A 19632-nucleotide genomic window follows, 5' to 3' on the forward strand; every position below is an offset into this window, starting at 1 on the left:
CTTTTTGACTTGCCTGTACTCTCAATGATGTGCGCACGCGTAGAAACGGTGAGTAAAGACATACTGCAATGAAGAACGCTTTGATGTCACTAGTGTACACTAGTGCAGAAAATTCGGCAATAAAAAACAAATCTTTAATTTCATGCATTGGATTATTCGATTCCAAAGGATTAAATTATTATTTATGTTTTTGTAATTGATTGTAGTATCAAAGAATGAGAGTGATTTGTGATCGACATAGATGATGAATCTAACAAAATCGCGATTCTGAAGAGGCTATGAAGTAGCCTACAGTAATCTGGTAATATGTTTGTAAGTATATATTTAATTTTTCCTTTTTATATAAATACTTAAAAAAAACAGTTTCATGATTTGTTACAGATTTATTACAGTCAAGTAAATAAATTATGTCTATTATTAACAATAATTAATGACAGAAATACTTGTTTACAATTATATATTTTAATGTTGATGCAAATGTGCATAGTTAAAAAACACATAACATCCAAATACAAATTTATTTATCCCATAATATAAATTTGTAAGAGCTTATAAGGAACATATACAAATAAAATAATTAAAATTCTTATTAATATGAAGCAATTAAGCCTTCACAAAAAATGTAATCTAATACTAAAGATTTATAAACTTAAAAGCTCTTATAATGATGTTGGAATAATGTATCATACATTTCTGACAAATTTATTGCTTTGCAAGCTTCATCTACTTCTTGCGTCAAAGCTGGTGTGCCACAACTGAAAACACCAATCTTGTTTGTCTGAAAAAAAAATTGTTTTAAGAACATATTACATAATGTAATAAATAGATTAAAAGATTACACGATAAATATAATTTATATTATCTGATAATGATGAAATGCTTACAGTAGGATACAACTTTTGTATAGACATAAAAAACTGAGGAAACTTTGGGCGTCCAAAATGTGTCACTGCCTTCAGTCCAGTGAATAGAGACTTATTTGAAATCTTTTGAAAATGCCGTTCGCAAATGTACTAAAAGTAAAATTAGTTAGATTATCTGTGAAATTCTTTCGGATTAACAATAATATTCAGATATCTCACCAAAAGTATTGTACGTAGGTCAAATTTTTGATAAAATTGAGTAACAAAAATATGAATCGACACTGTGTTGTTAACATCTGCTTTTTCGGCCTCTCTTAACACATCAACCAGCCATTCAAATTGCTTCTGCGTTCTTGTTACCCAAAGGAAATATATCTAAAGTGGAACATTTTGATATATATATATATATATATATATATATATCCTTCTCTTTACTATAATGTTAACAATGGTGTGTTGTTATACCTTCTTGCAACCAAAGTTTACATTGCAGTTTGACTTGTAAACAACATCTTTGAGTATTGATGCAAAAGGTGTAACACCTATTCCACCACCAACCATGATTGCCACTTCGTATTTGTCCCAATCTTGATGACTTTCTCCATATGGACCATCTATGTGAATCTATCAGTACAGATAATAAAAGTATTATTAGTAAAATAATATGTAGATGTAAATAAATATGCAAAATTTTATAATATGAAGAGTTACCACTGGCAGACTTTCATTAGACATTATACACTGCTCTAATTTTTCTCTAATGTTTGTCGTCCACGGTCCAATTGTCCGTATATGTACACTTAAACTTGTTTCGTGTGGTGCAGAAGATAAAGTAAATGGATGATACTCATTTGTTTGTAATGCTGGACATGCTATTCTAATCCACTGACCAGATTTATATTGAAAATTTAAAGGTTTTGGAAATGTTATCCATGTTACATCTACAATATATATATGTGCAGATTAAATTACAAATTTGTAGTATGTGAAAAGTTAGATAAAAGCCTAATTATAGATAATCTAGTAATACAATTTGAAAAAAAAACGTACCTGATGGTAAGATTTCTGCTTTGAGCAATGGTATCTCTATTGTTTTCCTAGTCAAAGTTATGACTTTATCGAGAATAAATAGAATAGCTGGTCCCAAAAAGAAATAATGAAAATATGGTTCCTGTTGTGGTGCATCAGACATTTTTCAGTTATGTAAGATTATTGTGTGATAATCAAATTTTTGTAAATATAAAAACGTTAATTACTTGTACTAGTCTTCCACTGCCGTGTAAAATCATGAGTATGTAGAAAACTGGATATAAGGAGTGAACAAAAGAGAACCAATTGTAGAATGATTTTCGTACCATTGGCAATGAACATATGAATATCGATCCGGTTACAATTGTTAAAAGTATTCCCGTTACACCTGCCATTGTACCCCAACACCAATAATGAAATTTGGGAAGTTCATGTGTCCTAAATGCCAATACGGTTAATAAACGCGTACAGATAATTGAAATATCTAAAAAGAGACATAATACTTATACAAACTTACGCGTGGAAATAATTGCGAAACAAACATGTTAGATCGTCAGCACTTTGCGTAGATATATAATAGAAGTTGAAGCCATGTCCGATTACATGTAACACTGAAAATTTTCATGTATAATAGTAATTCAAATTAATTTGTTGCTAAAATGCATTATTCTATATATCGTTTTAGACACGGTTTAAGTTAAAATATTCTTACCGGTAAAGATCAGCGCCCAGCAAGCGATATACTTGTGCATTTTAATCACCGAATTGAACGGTATGTAAAATTGCAAAACCGTAGTTCTCAGAGCAGTGATAGTATTGTGACACATCATAATTAATAATGTGGAATAAGTGAACATCATAGCCGACGCCGCGCCTCGCGTTATAGTCAGGCCGCAACCTAATATCTGTCTCAAGCCAGAATGTTCTCGTTCTATGTGATGATCTACAAAAACATTGTGGATCACATAGCAGAAATTGAAGTTAGAAACCTGCTGTGAAAAAATAGTTGAAAAACGTACAATACACTCGTTCTCCGAAAATTCCAAGCAAAAACAAAGTATACAAACACGCCCAGAATATTTGCAGTCGTTTGTTGGCGAGATATTTCATTATAGGATACCAATAGTCCGAGTGTTTCTTCATGTCTTCGACAATTTTTTTTTCGTCTTTGACGAAAATTTCGTTACTATCATCCGTCGCATCTTGTTCGGTCTCAATTTTGCCTTCAATTCTGGATTTTAATTCGCTTGGATCGGTATACAGACTTTCGACCGTGCTTTGCACTTCGCCAATAAACGTCGATCTAACGGTCTTCACGCCTGCATGAAGTTTCCTATTGTTCTTTCCGTCACTAGGCATGTTGAATTCTAACTCCACATAATGAAATTTATCATTAAAGTCGCTTAATATTTGCTGAAAATCCTGTAAATTTATAGTTTCTTTGTTCGCTAAGTCAGCATGATACATCATGGATTGTACTAAAGATTCCAACTCATTGTCTGCTATGTCAGCATTGCCAGTCTCCATGAATGATCTATCAATTTAATACGATACATAAAGTTTAACAAGAAAATCTACAAGAAGTATACATGACGAAGTAATTCAACTAATTGAGTACCTCAACATATTTGAGAATTCCTCTCTCTTAAGTCTTCCGGTGCCATTGATATCATACATATCAAACATCAACTTCATTTTTTCTTCAGCAGAGCCCTTCAGAAATATCACCAACATATCGACGAACTCCCGAAACGATATAAAGCCATTTTTATCTTTATCCACTAGATTAAATATCTGCAAATGTAATTTTTCAACAAATGTGTCCACATATTCGTGTTTCTCGTTGGATTTAGCGTAAATCACCTTCTTTACGAACTCCGCATCCGGCCTCATGCTTAGGGCTTCCGCAAATTCTATGATGGTTATCTCGGTGTAAATTACTTCTCTTGCCACTCTCGCATCTATTTGTAAGATTTCTTCTTCTGCATGTGTAATATGAAACGCCTAAGAGAAATGTGGATGCTTATCTTAGTTCCTGACGAATCGATATTTATTTGTATATTTCATAAAAAAAGTTATTACCTGTGCGAATACAACGCGGAAGAACATTTCTAATTTTTTCTGACGATGCCGTTTGGTTATTGCTAGCTTAAGTAGCGACTTCTTTGTGTTGTTCATCATCATTTGCACGGAGCATGTAATCCCAGACGTTGTTTTAATTTCTGTTATAAATCTCTCAAATGCTTTTATAAACGTGTCTCTCAAAAATTCGGAATCGAACTTTAGCACTAAATCGTAACTGTGATGTACGCGAATCAACATGTAATGGCTATCGTGCGCGCAATAAACCTGTAAAAAAAAAGACAAATGTTACATTTTATTATGTTCTCAATTGAATTTTTAATTAAAGCAAATAATAGGCGTATGTTGAAAAATATATACCATAACGTTGCTATTGGGTGGAAATTCCACTGCGCGTATCAAATGTCCCAATCGATTTTTCACTTCCAGTTGCTTCCTTCTAACATTTAGCATTAATATTACATGTCTCAATGGAGCATTTACATCTTGCCATTCGCTAGCTGTTCATAAAGTATTTCCATTAATATATGTGCAGTGTCATATAGATATAACATATCTAAAATTAAAATTTACCGTCATACTCAGTATATATAATATCTAATGTATTATCACTCCTATCTGTTCTCCCGAAATTTTCTTTCATTGGCTTCTTATCTTTGAATTGTATTTTACATGAGATCAGTATAATTAAACCTGCATCAAAATTTAACATTAAATATATCACAAGGCCCACATTGTAGCTAACGTCTGGACAAGAGTAATAGATTTTTACCGCAGAGAAATGTGAATACACCTAAAACTGTCGCAGTGAAAGACAAACCGCTATTAGAGAAAAAGTCATAAGTTCCAGGTTTCAACGTGCAATTTTCGATGTTATGCTCATTTATTTGGTCAGCATGAAAACAAATAATATTTTTTGTACAATTGCCTTCTTTAACAATGTTATTAATAGTACAGTTGGGATGTATATCATTTTCTGGAAAAAAATGCGAATATATTTAGCGATATTTTTTAGTTATCAATTTTCAAAACTTCTGCATATATTTTTTTCTTTTACCTCCCGCAGGAACTCTGAAAGGATCACGTGGAATATCATTCCAGTCCATTTCAGTGACACTCATTAACACATCATAAAATGTTAGGTCTTCTAGTCTTTTAGCTTCCATTTCATTAAAAAGTCTGCAAACAAGACCATTAAATTGAGTCGTATAGAGAATATGATAAAATGTAACACATTTCGTAATCACGTACTTATTGTCGAAATTCTTGTACCAAAATCTATCACCGTCGCGTATTCGCTGAAATTGATCACTGATGATCTTTGCAAACAGCTCTCCAGGCCCATCGCCAGTCTCCAATATTCCGCCTACCCAGACATCCACGTCATCGAATGAGTTGTTATACAGTCTGAGAAACTCCTTTCGGCTCTTAAATAAAGCACAAATAATGTATCTTTCGCTGTGATTAAATCTACGAATTAAAGATTTCCCTGCACGCACCTCTTCATCCACATTAATAAAGTGGGATTCATTTTTAACGGTGTGCAAATTGTACGCACGACGTGCGCTATTGTAATCGGGTACTCCGTGATCGCGTCCTCTCTGAATGTTCAGCGCCATTAAATCTCTTCTTGAAAATTCCAATGGACCGAATAAACTGCGTTGCAGATCTTCAACGATCTTATGATCCTCCTTTTCGCATAATTGTATAGCCATTCCCATTAGTAGTTTTTCAACTTCAAATTTCTGTGCTTTCAAATTGGCGTAGACGGAATTCTAAGCAATAATTTATTTGTACATTATACGTGCTTGTGAAATCTCTAAATGTAATTGCTAAAATACCTGCGACATCCAATAATTATTGCACGTTCTAACCGGATATTCCAAGGTACAATTATTTCTCCCGTAGTCGCGTCGATACACACCTAACATTACAATCATTATTTTATTGCATTCTATGATTTTTAATCAACGGAGGTGTAAATCGATTTGTTTTGTATCACTTTATAATTGAACAAAAAGAAAGTCGAATAAAAGCAAATGGACCGTAACACAAAAATCATTCCTTGTTTAATTGACTTCGCTCGCGGCATTGAAAATATCTGGATAACGTTCGTAAAAAGTGCGCACGCTATTTACCTGGTGGAACCAAAGTGTGTCCGAAGCGAAAGGCGGCTGATTGAAAGAATTGCTCTATTTGCGGATCGATATTGGGATTGTAACCTTTGAATAAGGAGTGAATTATCGCTTGGGTTACATGCAAACTATGAGTAATCTGAATAAATTTTTTCCCATATCGCGCATCATATATTCAGCGCATTAACCTTCGTTCATTTCTCACCGTTGTAGGCAGGAAAGTCAGTTTTCTTCCCTAACCATGAAAGCAACCATTCGTTAACGACAATGTGCTGTTGAGTCGCTATCACCCATTTACGAGCCTCGTTGTAAATCTTCTCGCTCGACCACTTTGGATTGTGTCGCTTGACAGCGGATGCCAGGACATTGTGCCATCTGAACCACACCACTCCGAAAGTCAGCAGAAACGGATTTTCATTGCCGCGTGGATTTCCCAATCCTATAAAACACATGTTCGAATCACACACGCGACTATACTAGCCCGAGTTCGAGATGCATTTTCTTCGACCACTGAAACTCATATCGCAAACGACGCATCGCGTTTGCGTGAAAACGCCTTCCAGATCGGCGGCGAAAATGACGGTGCGAGACGCACTGAATCTGGCCCTCGACGAGGAGTTGGCTCGGGACGAAAGGGTGTTCATAATAGGGGAGGAAGTCGCGCAGTTCGACGGCGCTTACAAGGTGACGCGCGGTCTTTGGAAAAAGTACGGCGACAAGAGACTAATCGACACGCCGATCACGGAGGCCGGATTCTGCGGCATAGCCATCGGCGCGGCGCTCTTGGGCCTCAGGCCGATATGCGAATTTATGACCTTCAACTTCGCCATGCAGGCCATCGATCGCATTATCAACGGCGCCGCGAAGAATCTCTACATGTCCGCCGGCAGATATCCCGTTCCCGTTCTATTTCGCGGTCCGAACGGCAACGCGAAAGGCCTGGCCGCGCAGCACTCGCAATGCTTCGCCGCGTGGTACATGAGCGTACCCGGCCTGAAGGTCCTGTCGCCTGCGACCTGCGAGGATTACAGGGGCTGTTTGAAGTCGGCCGTGCGGGACCCCGATTCCGTCATCATGCTGGAGAGCGAGCTGCTTTACAACGTCGAGTTTCCGGTATCCGACGAAGCTATGGACAAGGATTATCAGATACCCATCGGCAAGGCCAAGGTGGAAAAGTCCGGCGAGCACATCACTCTGGTGACGCACGGCCAGGCGTATTTGTACACGCTTCAAGCCGCCGAGATATTGGCCGGGCAGGGAATCGAGGCGGAAGTCGTGAATCTGCGCTCGCTGAGACCCTTGGACTGGGACGCTGTGTTCAAGTCGATCGGCAAGACGCACAGGCTGATGACGGTCGAGCTCGGCTGGCCCAGATGCGGCGTCGGATCTGAGATAGTCGCGACGGTGATGGAGAATCCGGTGTTCTTTCAGCTCGACGCGCCTGCGGTGCGCTGCACCGGCGTCGACGTTCCGATGCCGTATTCGGAGAAGATTGAATACGAGTGCACGCCGAAGGACCATCATATAGCTGACTACGCTAAACGCGTTTGCGGCACAAAACTCTAATATCCGTTTGCATAAATAAACTTTTACTCACTGAAATATCTAGTGACGTTCTCAGTGCGGTGTTGCGAAATATATTCATCATGATGATTAGGCGGCGGTGGATTGGCCATTGGCAAACGGATATCGTTGAAAGCGGGATAATTGCCGAAGTACGCCGTTGCAAGTTGGCCGTTCGGCTCCAACGTTCCGTCGGCATTTGTGCGCAAAAGGTCCGACCAAGCTTTGGATGTGCCGTAAATTACTCCGCCGTCTAAGAATGGTGTAATCTCGTTCAGCTACAAAATTGTATATCGATACTTAAAATCTATAGAAATAATAGTATCGTTCGTTAGCAAAACTATATAGTTTATTTTGAGGGCTATAGAGTTTTTTTGGATTCTTTAAAATATTTTATTCGCACCTGTTGACGAGGATTATTCGGCGAATGACCCGTTCGATGATCATACCGTGTACGCAAAACAGGCATTGTCGTGTGTTCTAGTTTATCTCTGTATCGATGATTTTCCGGAATGTTTATGTTGATATACTCTGGCGGGCACGCTGGTCTCTGAGCATCCAAAATTTCCTCCACCACTTGTTGACCTAAAAGTAAATTCTTTTTATCAATCATACGATATGTTATTGCAGAATATTATAATTTATAAAAGTCTACAAAGTTACAATACAAAAGTCTATAAAAAAATCTATAATCTGTTTTCTGCAGATCATATTTTGTTTTATAGATAAATATATTCTGACAGAATTCTCAACTTTATAAATAGGAAAAATGTAATTTTAAATAAAGAATTCTACAATATAAATCATTAAAACATTTTTCTGAAAGACTTTTTTGCAAATTATATTGTACATTTTGTAAATAAACATATTTCGGCAGAGTTCAAAAATTAACAAGGGCAAAAAGATGCGATTTAAAAAAAGTTTCGCAATATAAGTCGTTTTTGCATTACCAAAAAATACGAGTAAAGCGTTTTTTCCCGTTTTTGATTTAGTTCCAATTTTTCCACTCAGCAGCTTCTCACTTATCTCTAATGGTTCTGGTCTATTAGAACCCGAAGGTTTATACACTCCATCTTCATAAGCTGCTGGCCGTCTTCTTAGTAACGGCGTGTCAACCGCTCCAAGTTTTGGTCTACCAATATTATTGTTCCATCCATCGTAACCAGGATATTCGTTTGCAGCGCGATACTGTGGGCACTCATTCGACTGATGATACTTTTCACTCCAACATCCAGTAAATAACCAATCGGTTAACTTTCGGCTAAACTCTTCATTAACACTTTTTCTTTCCGGTTTTGTATTGTCTGGAAGATAGAAACATTTTAATTTAAAAATCATAAAGTTATATTTACGTAATTTAAAACACGATACGTAATATACGAACATATTTCATTTGGATCCCGTGTAGGCGTAGGTAAAGTTGAAGTTGAAGTTGTGGGTGCAAATTGAGATGGAAGTGAAAATGAGGTTGGAGATGGGTTTTCTATTGTGTCGTTTTGTGTATTCGTGTCGTTTTGTGCGGCAATTAATAAAAAATTAATCGCGATGATTAATAAATTCGATACATAATACATGTTGTCTTTTGTTAACATGCCATGTGAAAAATATGCACTTGGTCACGTAAAAAATTATTTGTTCCAGCACTGTCCACTCTCGAACAGAATTGCGATATGCCAAGAATATCGTTTGTGCAAGTGGCTTGATTCAACTACTTCCTCTTCGTGCGACGATAATATGTACAGGAAACCAAAATTGTGAATCACTGAATATAATTAGATCATAAGCGAGATATTCGCAAAGTTATCCTACAATTTTTCACGACTGAATAGATATAAGTGTTCTACGATTATATCATAGAAATTTAGCGGATTCGAGCCGGTAACAAATGTACTCGCCAAGAGAAAAAGTTTTTTGGTTCGCAATTACCAGCAGAATCGCCATATTGTTATTGCAACTTGTTTCTAACGCATCAATTCCAGATCATGATGCAGATGCGTTCAAAAGACCTTTGAATTTTGCGGAGAAAGCTTCGCAGTGGGATCAAATAGTTCATTTTTTATTTAGTGGCCTTACGCGTTGGGATGGAGAATACTTTTTACATATCGCGAGAGAAGGATACACGTACGAGAATACTATCGCTTTTTACCCGGTGTATCCACTTATTATTCGCACTGTCGCCGTTACTTTGAAGCTAATAATTCCTGAATTCTTTTTAAACAGAGAAAGCACGCTGATGATCGCTGCGATGTTAATTAATTTCGTATGTTTTGTAAAAGCGGCTGTTACTTTGTACGATCTGACTGAATACGTATTTTCGAATACTGTAACAGCGTATAAAGCAGCGATACTTTATTGCGTAAATCCAGCCAGCATATTTTTCTCAGCTGTTTATTCGGAGTCCATGTTTGCGTATTTAACATTTTACACCATGCTCGCGAGCATCAAGTGTGCGCCTACCATTTATATTCCACTGGCTTTGTCGATTGGAGTGAGATCCAACGGTATTATTAATCTTGGCTTTCCAGTGTATTTCGGACTTAAAGATTCTGCGTCAAAACGAATAAATAATTATCAACAAAACTATGGTATATTATCAATCTTGTGGCATATTTTAAAACTAATTACGTTAAAGAACTTCTTCGTCATATTAATCGCGATAATCGTATCACTATTTCAATTCGCCCTTATACAAGTATACAATTATATGAAATTTTGTATTGCTACGTTCAACAAATCACCATTGCCGGAATATGTTTTACGATATGCCACGGAAAATGATCTAGTCCTAGCAGGTTCGATACACTCAGCATGGTGCAATGACAGTCTGCCTCTTGCATATCCATATGTGCAAAAAACATACTGGAATATTGGATTTTTTAAGTATTACCAATTCAAACAGATACCAAATTTTATTTTAGCCCTCCCGATATTGTACATTATGTTGCGGTGTATAAAAGAATTTGCTTGTGAATATAAGAATGAATTGTGTCTATTAGGATTATTTGAAAATAATGAAACAGCAAGCAAAAGTAAAATAAAGAAATACCCATTAAATATGTTTTCCTTTGTAGCGCATGGGTTATTTCTAACTTTGTTTTGCTTATTTTTCATGCACATTCAAGTCAGCACACGTTTTTTAGCTTCTGCAAGTCCTTTGATATATTGGCATTGTGCTTTGATTATGTCTCATAAATATAGCGATCAACTTCATTTATATGAAAGCGAACAGAATGTGCACTCCAAGTGGAAAGTATTTTTCTTATCGCAAGAACAATATACGTTACAAGATAAGCTTGTATTATTTTATTTTATAGGATATACAATTGTAGGATGTTTCATGTTTCCAAATTTCCTGCCTTGGACTTAATATATTACATTCTGTAAATATGTATGTGCCTTTTTTATTAAAAATATTTTTTGGACACATTCATACTACATCTATTTATTAAACTTCTTGTAAATAAAGAATGGATATACTTAAAGACTTGTAAATAGAATAAAATATTAATTTTATTTTTAGGTATGTTAAAAATATACGAACGGAGTTCCTACAAACAGTTATATGTGTATATTATGGATAAAAAATTATGTAAATGTTAGTTATTAATGAATATTTGTACATTTATTGATGTAAAAAATATTTTATTTATATATTTATATGTATATTTTATATATATATGTACATAATAAAGATATTTTACCTCAACTTGTTTTGACATGTGAATTTTTATGCTTCAATATTTCAATAGGTGTTAGATACAATGTTTGTGAACATTTAGGACATTCATATGCTTGACTGTTAGGTTTACGTGTGATATTTTCACATTTTTTATCCTCTTTATCAGTCGCATCTGTGATCGTACAAGAGTTTTGATGTTGAAGTTTTTCTATACTTGACAGAATCGCTTGAAAATCACATTTTTGACACTGCCATTCGGTCTCAAGCATTTCTGCGATTAGATGTTCACTCCAATCAGTTTCCTTTATGCTGTAACAATTTATTAATAAAAAGTCAATATTTGATTTCATATTTTACGCAGTAACAATCTGAATAATTATTTTATCGTGTGTTAATAATATTCTTTTACTCACCAATTATATGTAATACTATCTGTTACATGAATTCCACCTTTAGTTACATTTGGTATACTCTTAAAATCGGATTGAAAAGGATTGGGCTCTATGTTTATGTTATTATTGCCACCGCTGACATATATCGTTTTTAAATCGGCCGGTAGCAATCGTTTTATGGTGTATGGTACTGTGGTATGCATGTATTCAATCAGTTCTTGTGTAAGACTCCGCTCAATTTTGCTAAAATCCTTTTGCTCATTATTTGCATCGCCAGATCCTAAAATAACATTTGATTATTACAAATTCCGGATACAAGAGGAAACGATTTAATCGTCTTTGCTTCCTACTTTGTAACTGTTGGTTTAATAAGAAATCCCATTTATTTCTCAACTTGGTAGCTTTCATCAATAAAGTTTGACCACTGTCGGGAATAGGAAATTCTAACATCAGCCATGAATCGCACGCCATCCTGTAAGACGCAAAAATCATTTTACACTGCATTGCAACAGTACTATCATTAGAAAGTATAAAATGCATACTTAATATCAATATATATTTTTATATATATATTTTATATATATATTTACCTGGAAAATGTACTATTTGTATCTATTTCACGTGCAAACAGCAGCAATGTTTGTGCGGCAGGCATCCTTAAAGTATTTACTAGATATGGTTTTGTAGTTTCCAAGAGAGATCTGTCATATCATTAATTTTGCAAATTAATTCATATTGTTATCGCAGCCTTTTTTAAGTAAAGATTAAAACTTACAGATATGCCAATATTTTATGTTTAGGGCTAACAGGGGTTTTGCTCTTAAATCCTGGTATCGATACTATATCCGCTTCTTCAATCTGCAGAACTTGCGGATGATTTCCAAAGAAGCTCATCGGATGTAAAGCGACATACGGTTTCGCTTTTGTGTGAAATAATTGCTCATTCATAGACTAGACGTAATGATTTAAAATATTATTATTAAATTAAAAATATTATAAAATTAATTATTAAAATATTATATATATAAATGCACTGAATATGGTGATATATTAATATATGAATTGTATTGAGAAAATATATTTTATAGATATATAATTTACGGATTAACGCGATTTACCTTGCAATAATTAAATTCGTCAGCACAAGCAAATTGTGGATATAAACCACTGCATAATATTAACTTCAAAATCGTTAGATCTTTATAGCTACATGCTGTAGACGCCGTCAGAAGATTCTGTACTTGACTCGAATCATTTCTCATTCGAAATTCTATATCTTTTATGTCAAGCTCGCCATTATCATCGTCGTTGTCTTCCAATTTTATATCGAATGTCTCTACCTTTAATTGCTTGCGCCTCCTGGGTTCATTTTGTTTGTAATTTCTTTTAAGAGACTTCAAAAGTTTTAACTCTCCATGCCGCATTGCGCGTTCCGCGCTTGTCATAGAGGAATTTGGTTCTGGGAGGCTTTTGAGTAAATTGCAATCCTGTTGAATAAATGATAGAATATTGAATATTTTGTAAAGATATTAAACATTTGTAAATATATTCTTTAAAATTTATATTATATATATATAAAATATGCGACTAACTTGGAGTAAATCTTTAAATTGAGCCCTCAGTTTTATCATTTCGTAGAACCGTTGTTCTTCCAAACCTCTTCGTTTGCACCATTTTCTGCTATTGTTGCTGCTACCTCTATATTCTTGAGAATTTTCTTGCTTCACCTCCAGCCATTCTTTAAACGCGTTTAGTAAGGTTATTGGATCGCCATGGTCAGATTCCAATTTCTTCCTAGATGTCTTCAATATTATTGATATTATGTTATTGCAAATCTAGTTCCATAAGACGACTGTTTCATGTGTTAAAATTCATTACCTCGCATTCGGCATCCCTGTACGCTCTATTGGTGAACGGTGTTTGTATACTTAGAGCAGCAGCTAATGATAGTACAGGTTCCACTTGATGAAAAATGGATCCCATTATTAACATTTTTCCTATTGTAATATCAACGGGTAGTCGCGCTAAAGTTTTCCCGATACACGTGATCTTTTCGTTATCCGTCAGTGCACCCTGGTGCAAAAAAATTATTAACTTTATATCGAAAACAAGAAAAAAACAATGCAAAATCAAGATACTAACGTGATCTTTTAAGGATAGTATAGCGTTTTCTATACTGTCGACTGGCGGTGGCTCTATAAACGGGAATTTTCGTGCGTCAGGAAGTCCCATTGCTATCATTTGTAATAAAGAAGAATCTAAAGGCACACGTTGTAATTCTGGTGTCGAGTATCTTTCCAAGATTTTGTACTCTTCTTCTGAATAAATTCTAAAAAAAACCAATGTTTATAATGTCTTTCTTATACAATAAAGTTATAGAAGTTTATTATCTCACAGATAAATTACCTATAACAAACTCCCGGTCCAGTTCTGCCTGCTCTCCCTTTTCTCTGTTCCGCACTGGCTTTGCTTATCCAGAATTCTTTCAGTTTCTGCATTTTACACGATGGATCGTAACTCATTTCTTTCACTTTTCCGCTATCAGCAACAAATCTGATTCCATCAATAGTGATAGAAGTTTCCGCAATGTTTGTTGCGACAATGCACTTTCTAACACCCTCGGGTGCATAATCAAATACCTAAGAAAGAACAAAAAATTCTATATCTTTTTATAAAGAGTTTATATAAAAATACAATTCATAAAAATAATATCACGAGAAAATCATACCTTATCTTGTTCGGCAATAGAGAGGGTACTATGGAGTGGCAAAACTATCCAATTATTTTTCTTTATACTATATTCCTTGGCAGCATCCACAATTGCAGTAATTTCACTTATTCCACTCAGAAATATTAACAAATCACCCTTTTCGTCCGCTGAAATATTTTATCATTGCAATTATCAAAACTGATTCGTAATCTTAATTAAAATATAGTTGTAAATAAAATTGTGATAAACGTTAGAAACAATCTCGATAAATACATGATTAAAATGTAGATAAAATTTTCTTACCTGGATATTTTTGATCGATTATATGCATTATTTGCACATAAGGACTTGGATTAAATCGGTCATTTTTGTATCTGAGATCTTCTACAGTTACAGGACGATAGAGCAATTGAATAGGATATAATCTTCCAGGAACCTAGAGAGATACAACATTTCAATAATGTTACTAATGTAACTATACTTGACAATTATCAAAAAATATCTAAGAACCGTTAAATTGCTTAAATTATTAGAACATTATATATTATGTATATAGACTTACTTCTATTATTTTAACATCTTCCTTTGCAAAATAGTTGCCAAAGAGCTCTATGTTAATGGTGGCAGACATTAGCACCAATTTTAAGTCAGGTTTTTGATGAATAATACATTTCATAATACCCAGTAACAAATCTCCATGTAAATGACGTTCATGGACTTCATCTAAGACTATCACATCATATGCAGATAATGCTGATTCACCTGATACCTATATAAAATAAAAATTGTGATAATTTAAACCCTCTTGAGATTGTTTAATAATTTGTAGATATTGAAATATCTACCTGTCTTAATAGTAAACCTTCCGTTATAAATGTAATATTTGTCTGTTGGTTCTTCTGTTTCTCAAACCGTATTTGATATCCCACTCTGCTAAAATTTTCACTCAGTGTTTCAAAAGCAACTCTTTTTGCTAACGAAATACACGCTATTCTTCGAGGTTGCGTACATGCTATATAACAGATAAATATTTATCAATGTATAATTTTATCGTGAAAAATATATTATATCCGTAGATTGACACACAATGCTTATTTTAAGACTAGATTACCTATTTTTCGAAAACCTGCTTCATACAGATATTGAGGTATTTGAGTAGATTTTCCACAACCAGTGTCACCTGCTATAATAACCACTTTTTCATTCTTTATTGTCCTAATAATTTCCTCTTTGTATTGTGCAACTGGCAAATTAGCTTGCATATCTTTAAGTTTTTTCAATTTGTTAAATTTTTCTTTTTGTTTGAAATCCAAATACAAGATTATTACATTCCTGAATTGTGGTAGCAATTTATCCAATTGTTTTTCCTCAGACATCTGCACAAATTTTTCAAGGGAAGAACCAAGTTTGAAATTTAGACAATGGGAGTTGTGATACTTTTCTGGTACCCCAATGGAATTTAAAGTGCCATCGATTACAGATTCATCACTGTTGCTCGATTGCTTCTTGACAGACTCATATTTCTCGACAAACTTCCAAAAATCTCCAACATCGCGAATGAGATTCGGATTTGCCAAGAAAATCTTATTTAACTCGTGTCTGTATTTGGTGAAATAGATGTTTTTGTCATCTTTTTTAGGATAATCTTCTGAGGACGAATTTCGTGATTCGGAATCTCGCGCGTAATCGGAATATTTATGCATTTCTCGATCGTTCCGTGCAGATCTTTTACGCTCTTTGCTCTTATGATTGTCGTGATACTTTTTTCTGTGGTACCTGTCATCTTTACTAAAATCTGGGCTGGATGAACGCCGTTTCGACGTGCCCTTTGATGACATTTTTCGCTGTATTCTAATTTGTATACTGTGACATAACCTTATTTAATCAGCTGTGCCGTTGTGGAGTATTTCGCATAGCGTTATTCATTTGTTTACGCAAGCAGCATGTTCTACATTCTGATATGCAATGTTTTGCCAATTTTTATTATCTGAGATATTTAAACAACAAGATTTTACATTGTAGCACATATATGCGCAACACACCAATAGCTGTCAATATCCTAATAAACACAATCTCTATTCAGAGCAATGCTGCCAGAAACGAGCGGCGGCATCACACTAATACAACCGAGAACCGATGACGTCACCCTATCCGTGTGAGCTCGACCCGGTCGACCAATGGAAGAGAACGCCGTCTCCCTTCCACCGAGCCGACGCAACAGACGATAAATGTTAAGAAGTAAGGCCGGTATTCATAGTCCGTTCTTATATTCAAGATCGTCTTAAGCACGAACTTATATTCGCTCTCTTCGTCAGACACAATCTATGTGTGACGAAGAGAGCGAATATAAGTCCGTGCTTAAAACGATTTTGAATATAAGAACGGACTATGAATACCGCCCTAAGTGTTTCTAAGGCATGTGGCTGGAATATGAAAAATCCCGTGTTCGAGATTTGCTTCTCGCAACTTTCTTTTCTTTTTTCCGCATTTGTTTCTAACAGTGTAAATTATCAAATAATCTTTTTTTTTTTTTTTTTTTAATAGTTTATATTTATTAATAATATTCGCATATGTTAAAACTAACAATTTTTGAAATAATTCAGATTTGCTATTGTCAATAGAAAAATGAAGTTATTTTGCAATATTGCAACAAAGTGTAAATTTAACATATACTATGTTCTTGCCATTCGCCTTATTCGTTTAGCCATGCTTGCTTTGGCATTTATGTCTATCGACTCGAAAGATTTTACATACCTGTAAAACTTTTAATTATTTCCCAACTTACAATTAGTCACTCGCGTCCTGATATTTTTTCTCCCGTTCAATAATTTTCTATTCGTACATTCGGAGAATCCGAATAGTGAGATCAATAATGTACTTAATTTTCGTACACTCTAGTATCTCAATCTGAGATCGGTGTACATTTTAACGTGTCAAATGTAGACGAATTATTTCTATATAAAAGATAATTAAAATTTTCACACCAACAATCTATGATATATGCTCCATATGCCATATTATATTTTATTCCATTTTTAATCATTTATTTTAAACTACTGCATATTAGCAAAAGTTACTGTACTATGGAGATGAGTGGAGGAGACGGTAACATATATTATAAATGCAGTCAGATTTATTGTACTCTTGTTAAAATATTGTAAAAATAATGTATTATTAGTAATTATAATAGTATTTATTAGTAATTATAATAGTATTATTAATAGTGGTCTTCCGCACCACCTTCGAGGTTCCACTAACGGCGCGTTAGGTTTTTTTAGTGGACCTTCGCCAGGAGCCCTATATTATACCACATTTCATTAATCTTTCTATATATTTCTTTTATACATATGTGATGTCATTTGCAGACATGTTAGTAATATTTTATTTATCTATAAATACGTGACGGGATAGAGAGTTAGCACGAGATAATTGATTTTATTTGAAATTTTATTTTATATATATGTAAAATAAATCTTAATATAAAATTATCACAATATGACTAGTCAATATATATTTATTATAATGTTATCACATAAATTAGATTAAAAAACATATTATTAATAATAATAATAAATCAATAAAAAAAATATAAAATAAAAATATAAATAAAAAATTAAAAAATAATAAAAATATCGTCAAAAATAATAAAAATATAAATAAAAAAAATATAAGTATATTGTATAAGTAATATAAGTTAAAAAATAAAAATATAAATAAAAAATAGAAAAGATATTAAAAAATAAAAATATAAGTATATTGTATAAGTAAATAAGTTAAAAAATAATAAAAATATAAATAAAAAATACAAAAAAAATATTAAAAAATAAAAGTTTGTTAAAAAAATAAAATTAATATTAATATGAAATTAATATATAAAATTATTTTTATATTTATCTAATATTTTTTAAATTTATATAATATTTTTTTATTATGATATGGCCTCTTCCGCCCTGGCCACCTCTCGGTCCCCACCCACCTCTGCCACCCCATCCACCTCTGCCGCTCCATCCACCTCTGCCTCCCCATCCACCTCTGCCTCCCCATCCACCTCTGCCTCCCCATTCACTTCTTCCACCTCGCTGGTGATACCAGCGAGCGCGAGACTTTCCGCCTCCTCTCCTTTTTTCTAAAAAATAAGCACATTTACAGATAAGTACTATATTAAATAAAACAATCATGCATATAAATTAATCATTTAGTTACAAAAAATAAAAAAATAAAATAATGTACCTCTTGTTTGTTCCTCCGGCTGCTGCTGCTCTTGGATATTTTCTGTGTTTGTATTTTGCTGCTGCTGCTGCTGCGTTGTTGCACCACTAGCTTATTAACAAATGCAGCTGCTGCTGCATTTGTACCAATTTTTCTTGTTGATGCAACATTTGTTGCATCAACTGTTGTGACAGCAGCATCTTTCTCCTCCAGCGTCATACTTTCCACTCTTTGTGTCATGTCCTCTGCAAAAATTAATATATATTTATTAAATTAGTAATACATTTATGAGTTTAAAAAAAATAAAAACTGTTATATATGTATAAGAGAGGAGAAAGAAACTAAAGATTAAACATTTTGCTAACAAAATAAATAACATGAAAAACGGTAGAAGAATTATGAAGCTACAGCTAAATAATATGTGTTAACCTTTCTTATATTTACAAAATTGTCTTTAAGAATATAAACAGTTGACTATTCGACCATTCTCAATATACATAAAATTAAAAGAATCAGCAATTTTAATATTCAAAATACATAAAATTAAAAATTTTAATCTTTAAGCAAGATTTAATGTAAATTTTTTTAAAAAGCTATGCTACTTGAGAAACTTGCAACATAGAAACAATAGATTGAGATTAGCGATTATTGGAGTAACGTTATATTATAATAAAGATTCTCTACGTAGAATAGAGAAAATATTAGGAATAGGAATAAATATTAAATATTAGGAAAATCAAATTGGAATTATTTTATTTGAAATAAGATAACGAAATGTATTAATTATTCCTAATTCTTAACACATAATTCTAGTCATAATCAATTTAGTCATCACTCTTATGCCGTTTTTCATATTATTTAATTAAAAATTTTATTTTTAATTAATAAATAATAATAATTTATATCTCTTATGATGATTTTAATAATAATTTAATTTTCTACTTACGATCCATATTTCGCAATATTCTTC

At 33.8% G+C, this 19632-nt stretch overlaps 4 protein-coding genes across 5 annotated transcripts; 2 read left to right on the forward strand and 2 right to left on the reverse strand.

The window, feature by feature from the left end:
• Positions 1-51: 51 nt before the first annotated feature.
• On the forward strand, positions 52-11061 carry PIG-V (phosphatidylinositol glycan anchor biosynthesis class V). The gene is made up of 2 exons (XM_012370441.2): positions 52-312; positions 9314-11061. The coding sequence occupies exon 2, from the start codon at positions 9558-9560 to the stop codon at positions 11037-11039; it is 1482 nt and encodes a 493-aa protein (XP_012225864.1). The 5' UTR covers positions 52-312; positions 9314-9557; the 3' UTR covers positions 11040-11061.
• LOC105674245 (dual oxidase 2-like) lies at positions 505-9264 on the reverse strand. Of its 2 annotated transcripts, XM_012370440.2 has the most exons (26): positions 9057-9264; positions 8623-8976; positions 8076-8257; positions 7707-7950; positions 6315-6548; positions 6113-6196; positions 5816-5898; positions 5474-5749; positions 5226-5401; positions 5032-5153; positions 4747-4950; positions 4548-4667; positions 4335-4474; positions 3975-4241; positions 3756-3896; positions 3511-3686; positions 2912-3426; positions 2605-2835; positions 2410-2503; positions 2120-2330; positions 1914-2034; positions 1575-1804; positions 1329-1487; positions 1083-1238; positions 885-1013; positions 505-778 (listed from the first exon to the last, which is right to left on the reverse strand). In XM_012370440.2, exons 1-26 carry the CDS (start codon positions 9262-9264, stop codon positions 650-652), a joined length of 4986 nt encoding a protein of 1661 aa, XP_012225863.2. In that variant the 3' UTR covers positions 505-649. The 2 variants fall into 2 exon arrangements, with proteins under 2 accessions (XP_012225863.2, XP_067214655.1); XM_067358554.1 differs by having other exon boundaries at positions 5226-5749.
• LOC105674247 (pyruvate dehydrogenase E1 component subunit beta, mitochondrial-like) lies at positions 6542-9459 on the forward strand. Its single transcript, XM_012370442.2, has one exon. It carries the CDS (start codon positions 6602-6604, stop codon positions 7673-7675), a length of 1074 nt encoding a protein of 357 aa, XP_012225865.2. The 5' UTR covers positions 6542-6601; the 3' UTR covers positions 7676-9459.
• Positions 11062-11080: 19 nt separating the features above from the next.
• LOC105674254 (probable ATP-dependent RNA helicase DHX34) lies at positions 11081-16619 on the reverse strand. The gene is made up of 15 exons (XM_012370452.2): positions 15565-16619; positions 15299-15465; positions 15016-15222; positions 14757-14889; positions 14472-14620; positions 14150-14382; positions 13886-14072; positions 13622-13816; positions 13336-13545; positions 12862-13230; positions 12519-12694; positions 12334-12444; positions 12094-12215; positions 11765-12023; positions 11081-11660 (listed from the first exon to the last, which is right to left on the reverse strand). Exons 1-15 carry the CDS (start codon positions 16289-16291, stop codon positions 11375-11377), a joined length of 3531 nt encoding a protein of 1176 aa, XP_012225875.1. The 5' UTR covers positions 16292-16619; the 3' UTR covers positions 11081-11374.
• Between the last annotated feature and the right edge of the window lie 3013 nt (positions 16620-19632).

The sequence above is a fragment of the Linepithema humile genome, chromosome 7, assembly GCF_040581485.1.
Source record: "Linepithema humile isolate Giens D197 chromosome 7, Lhum_UNIL_v1.0, whole genome shotgun sequence".
Classification (NCBI taxonomy): Eukaryota; Metazoa; Arthropoda; class Insecta; order Hymenoptera; family Formicidae; genus Linepithema; species Linepithema humile.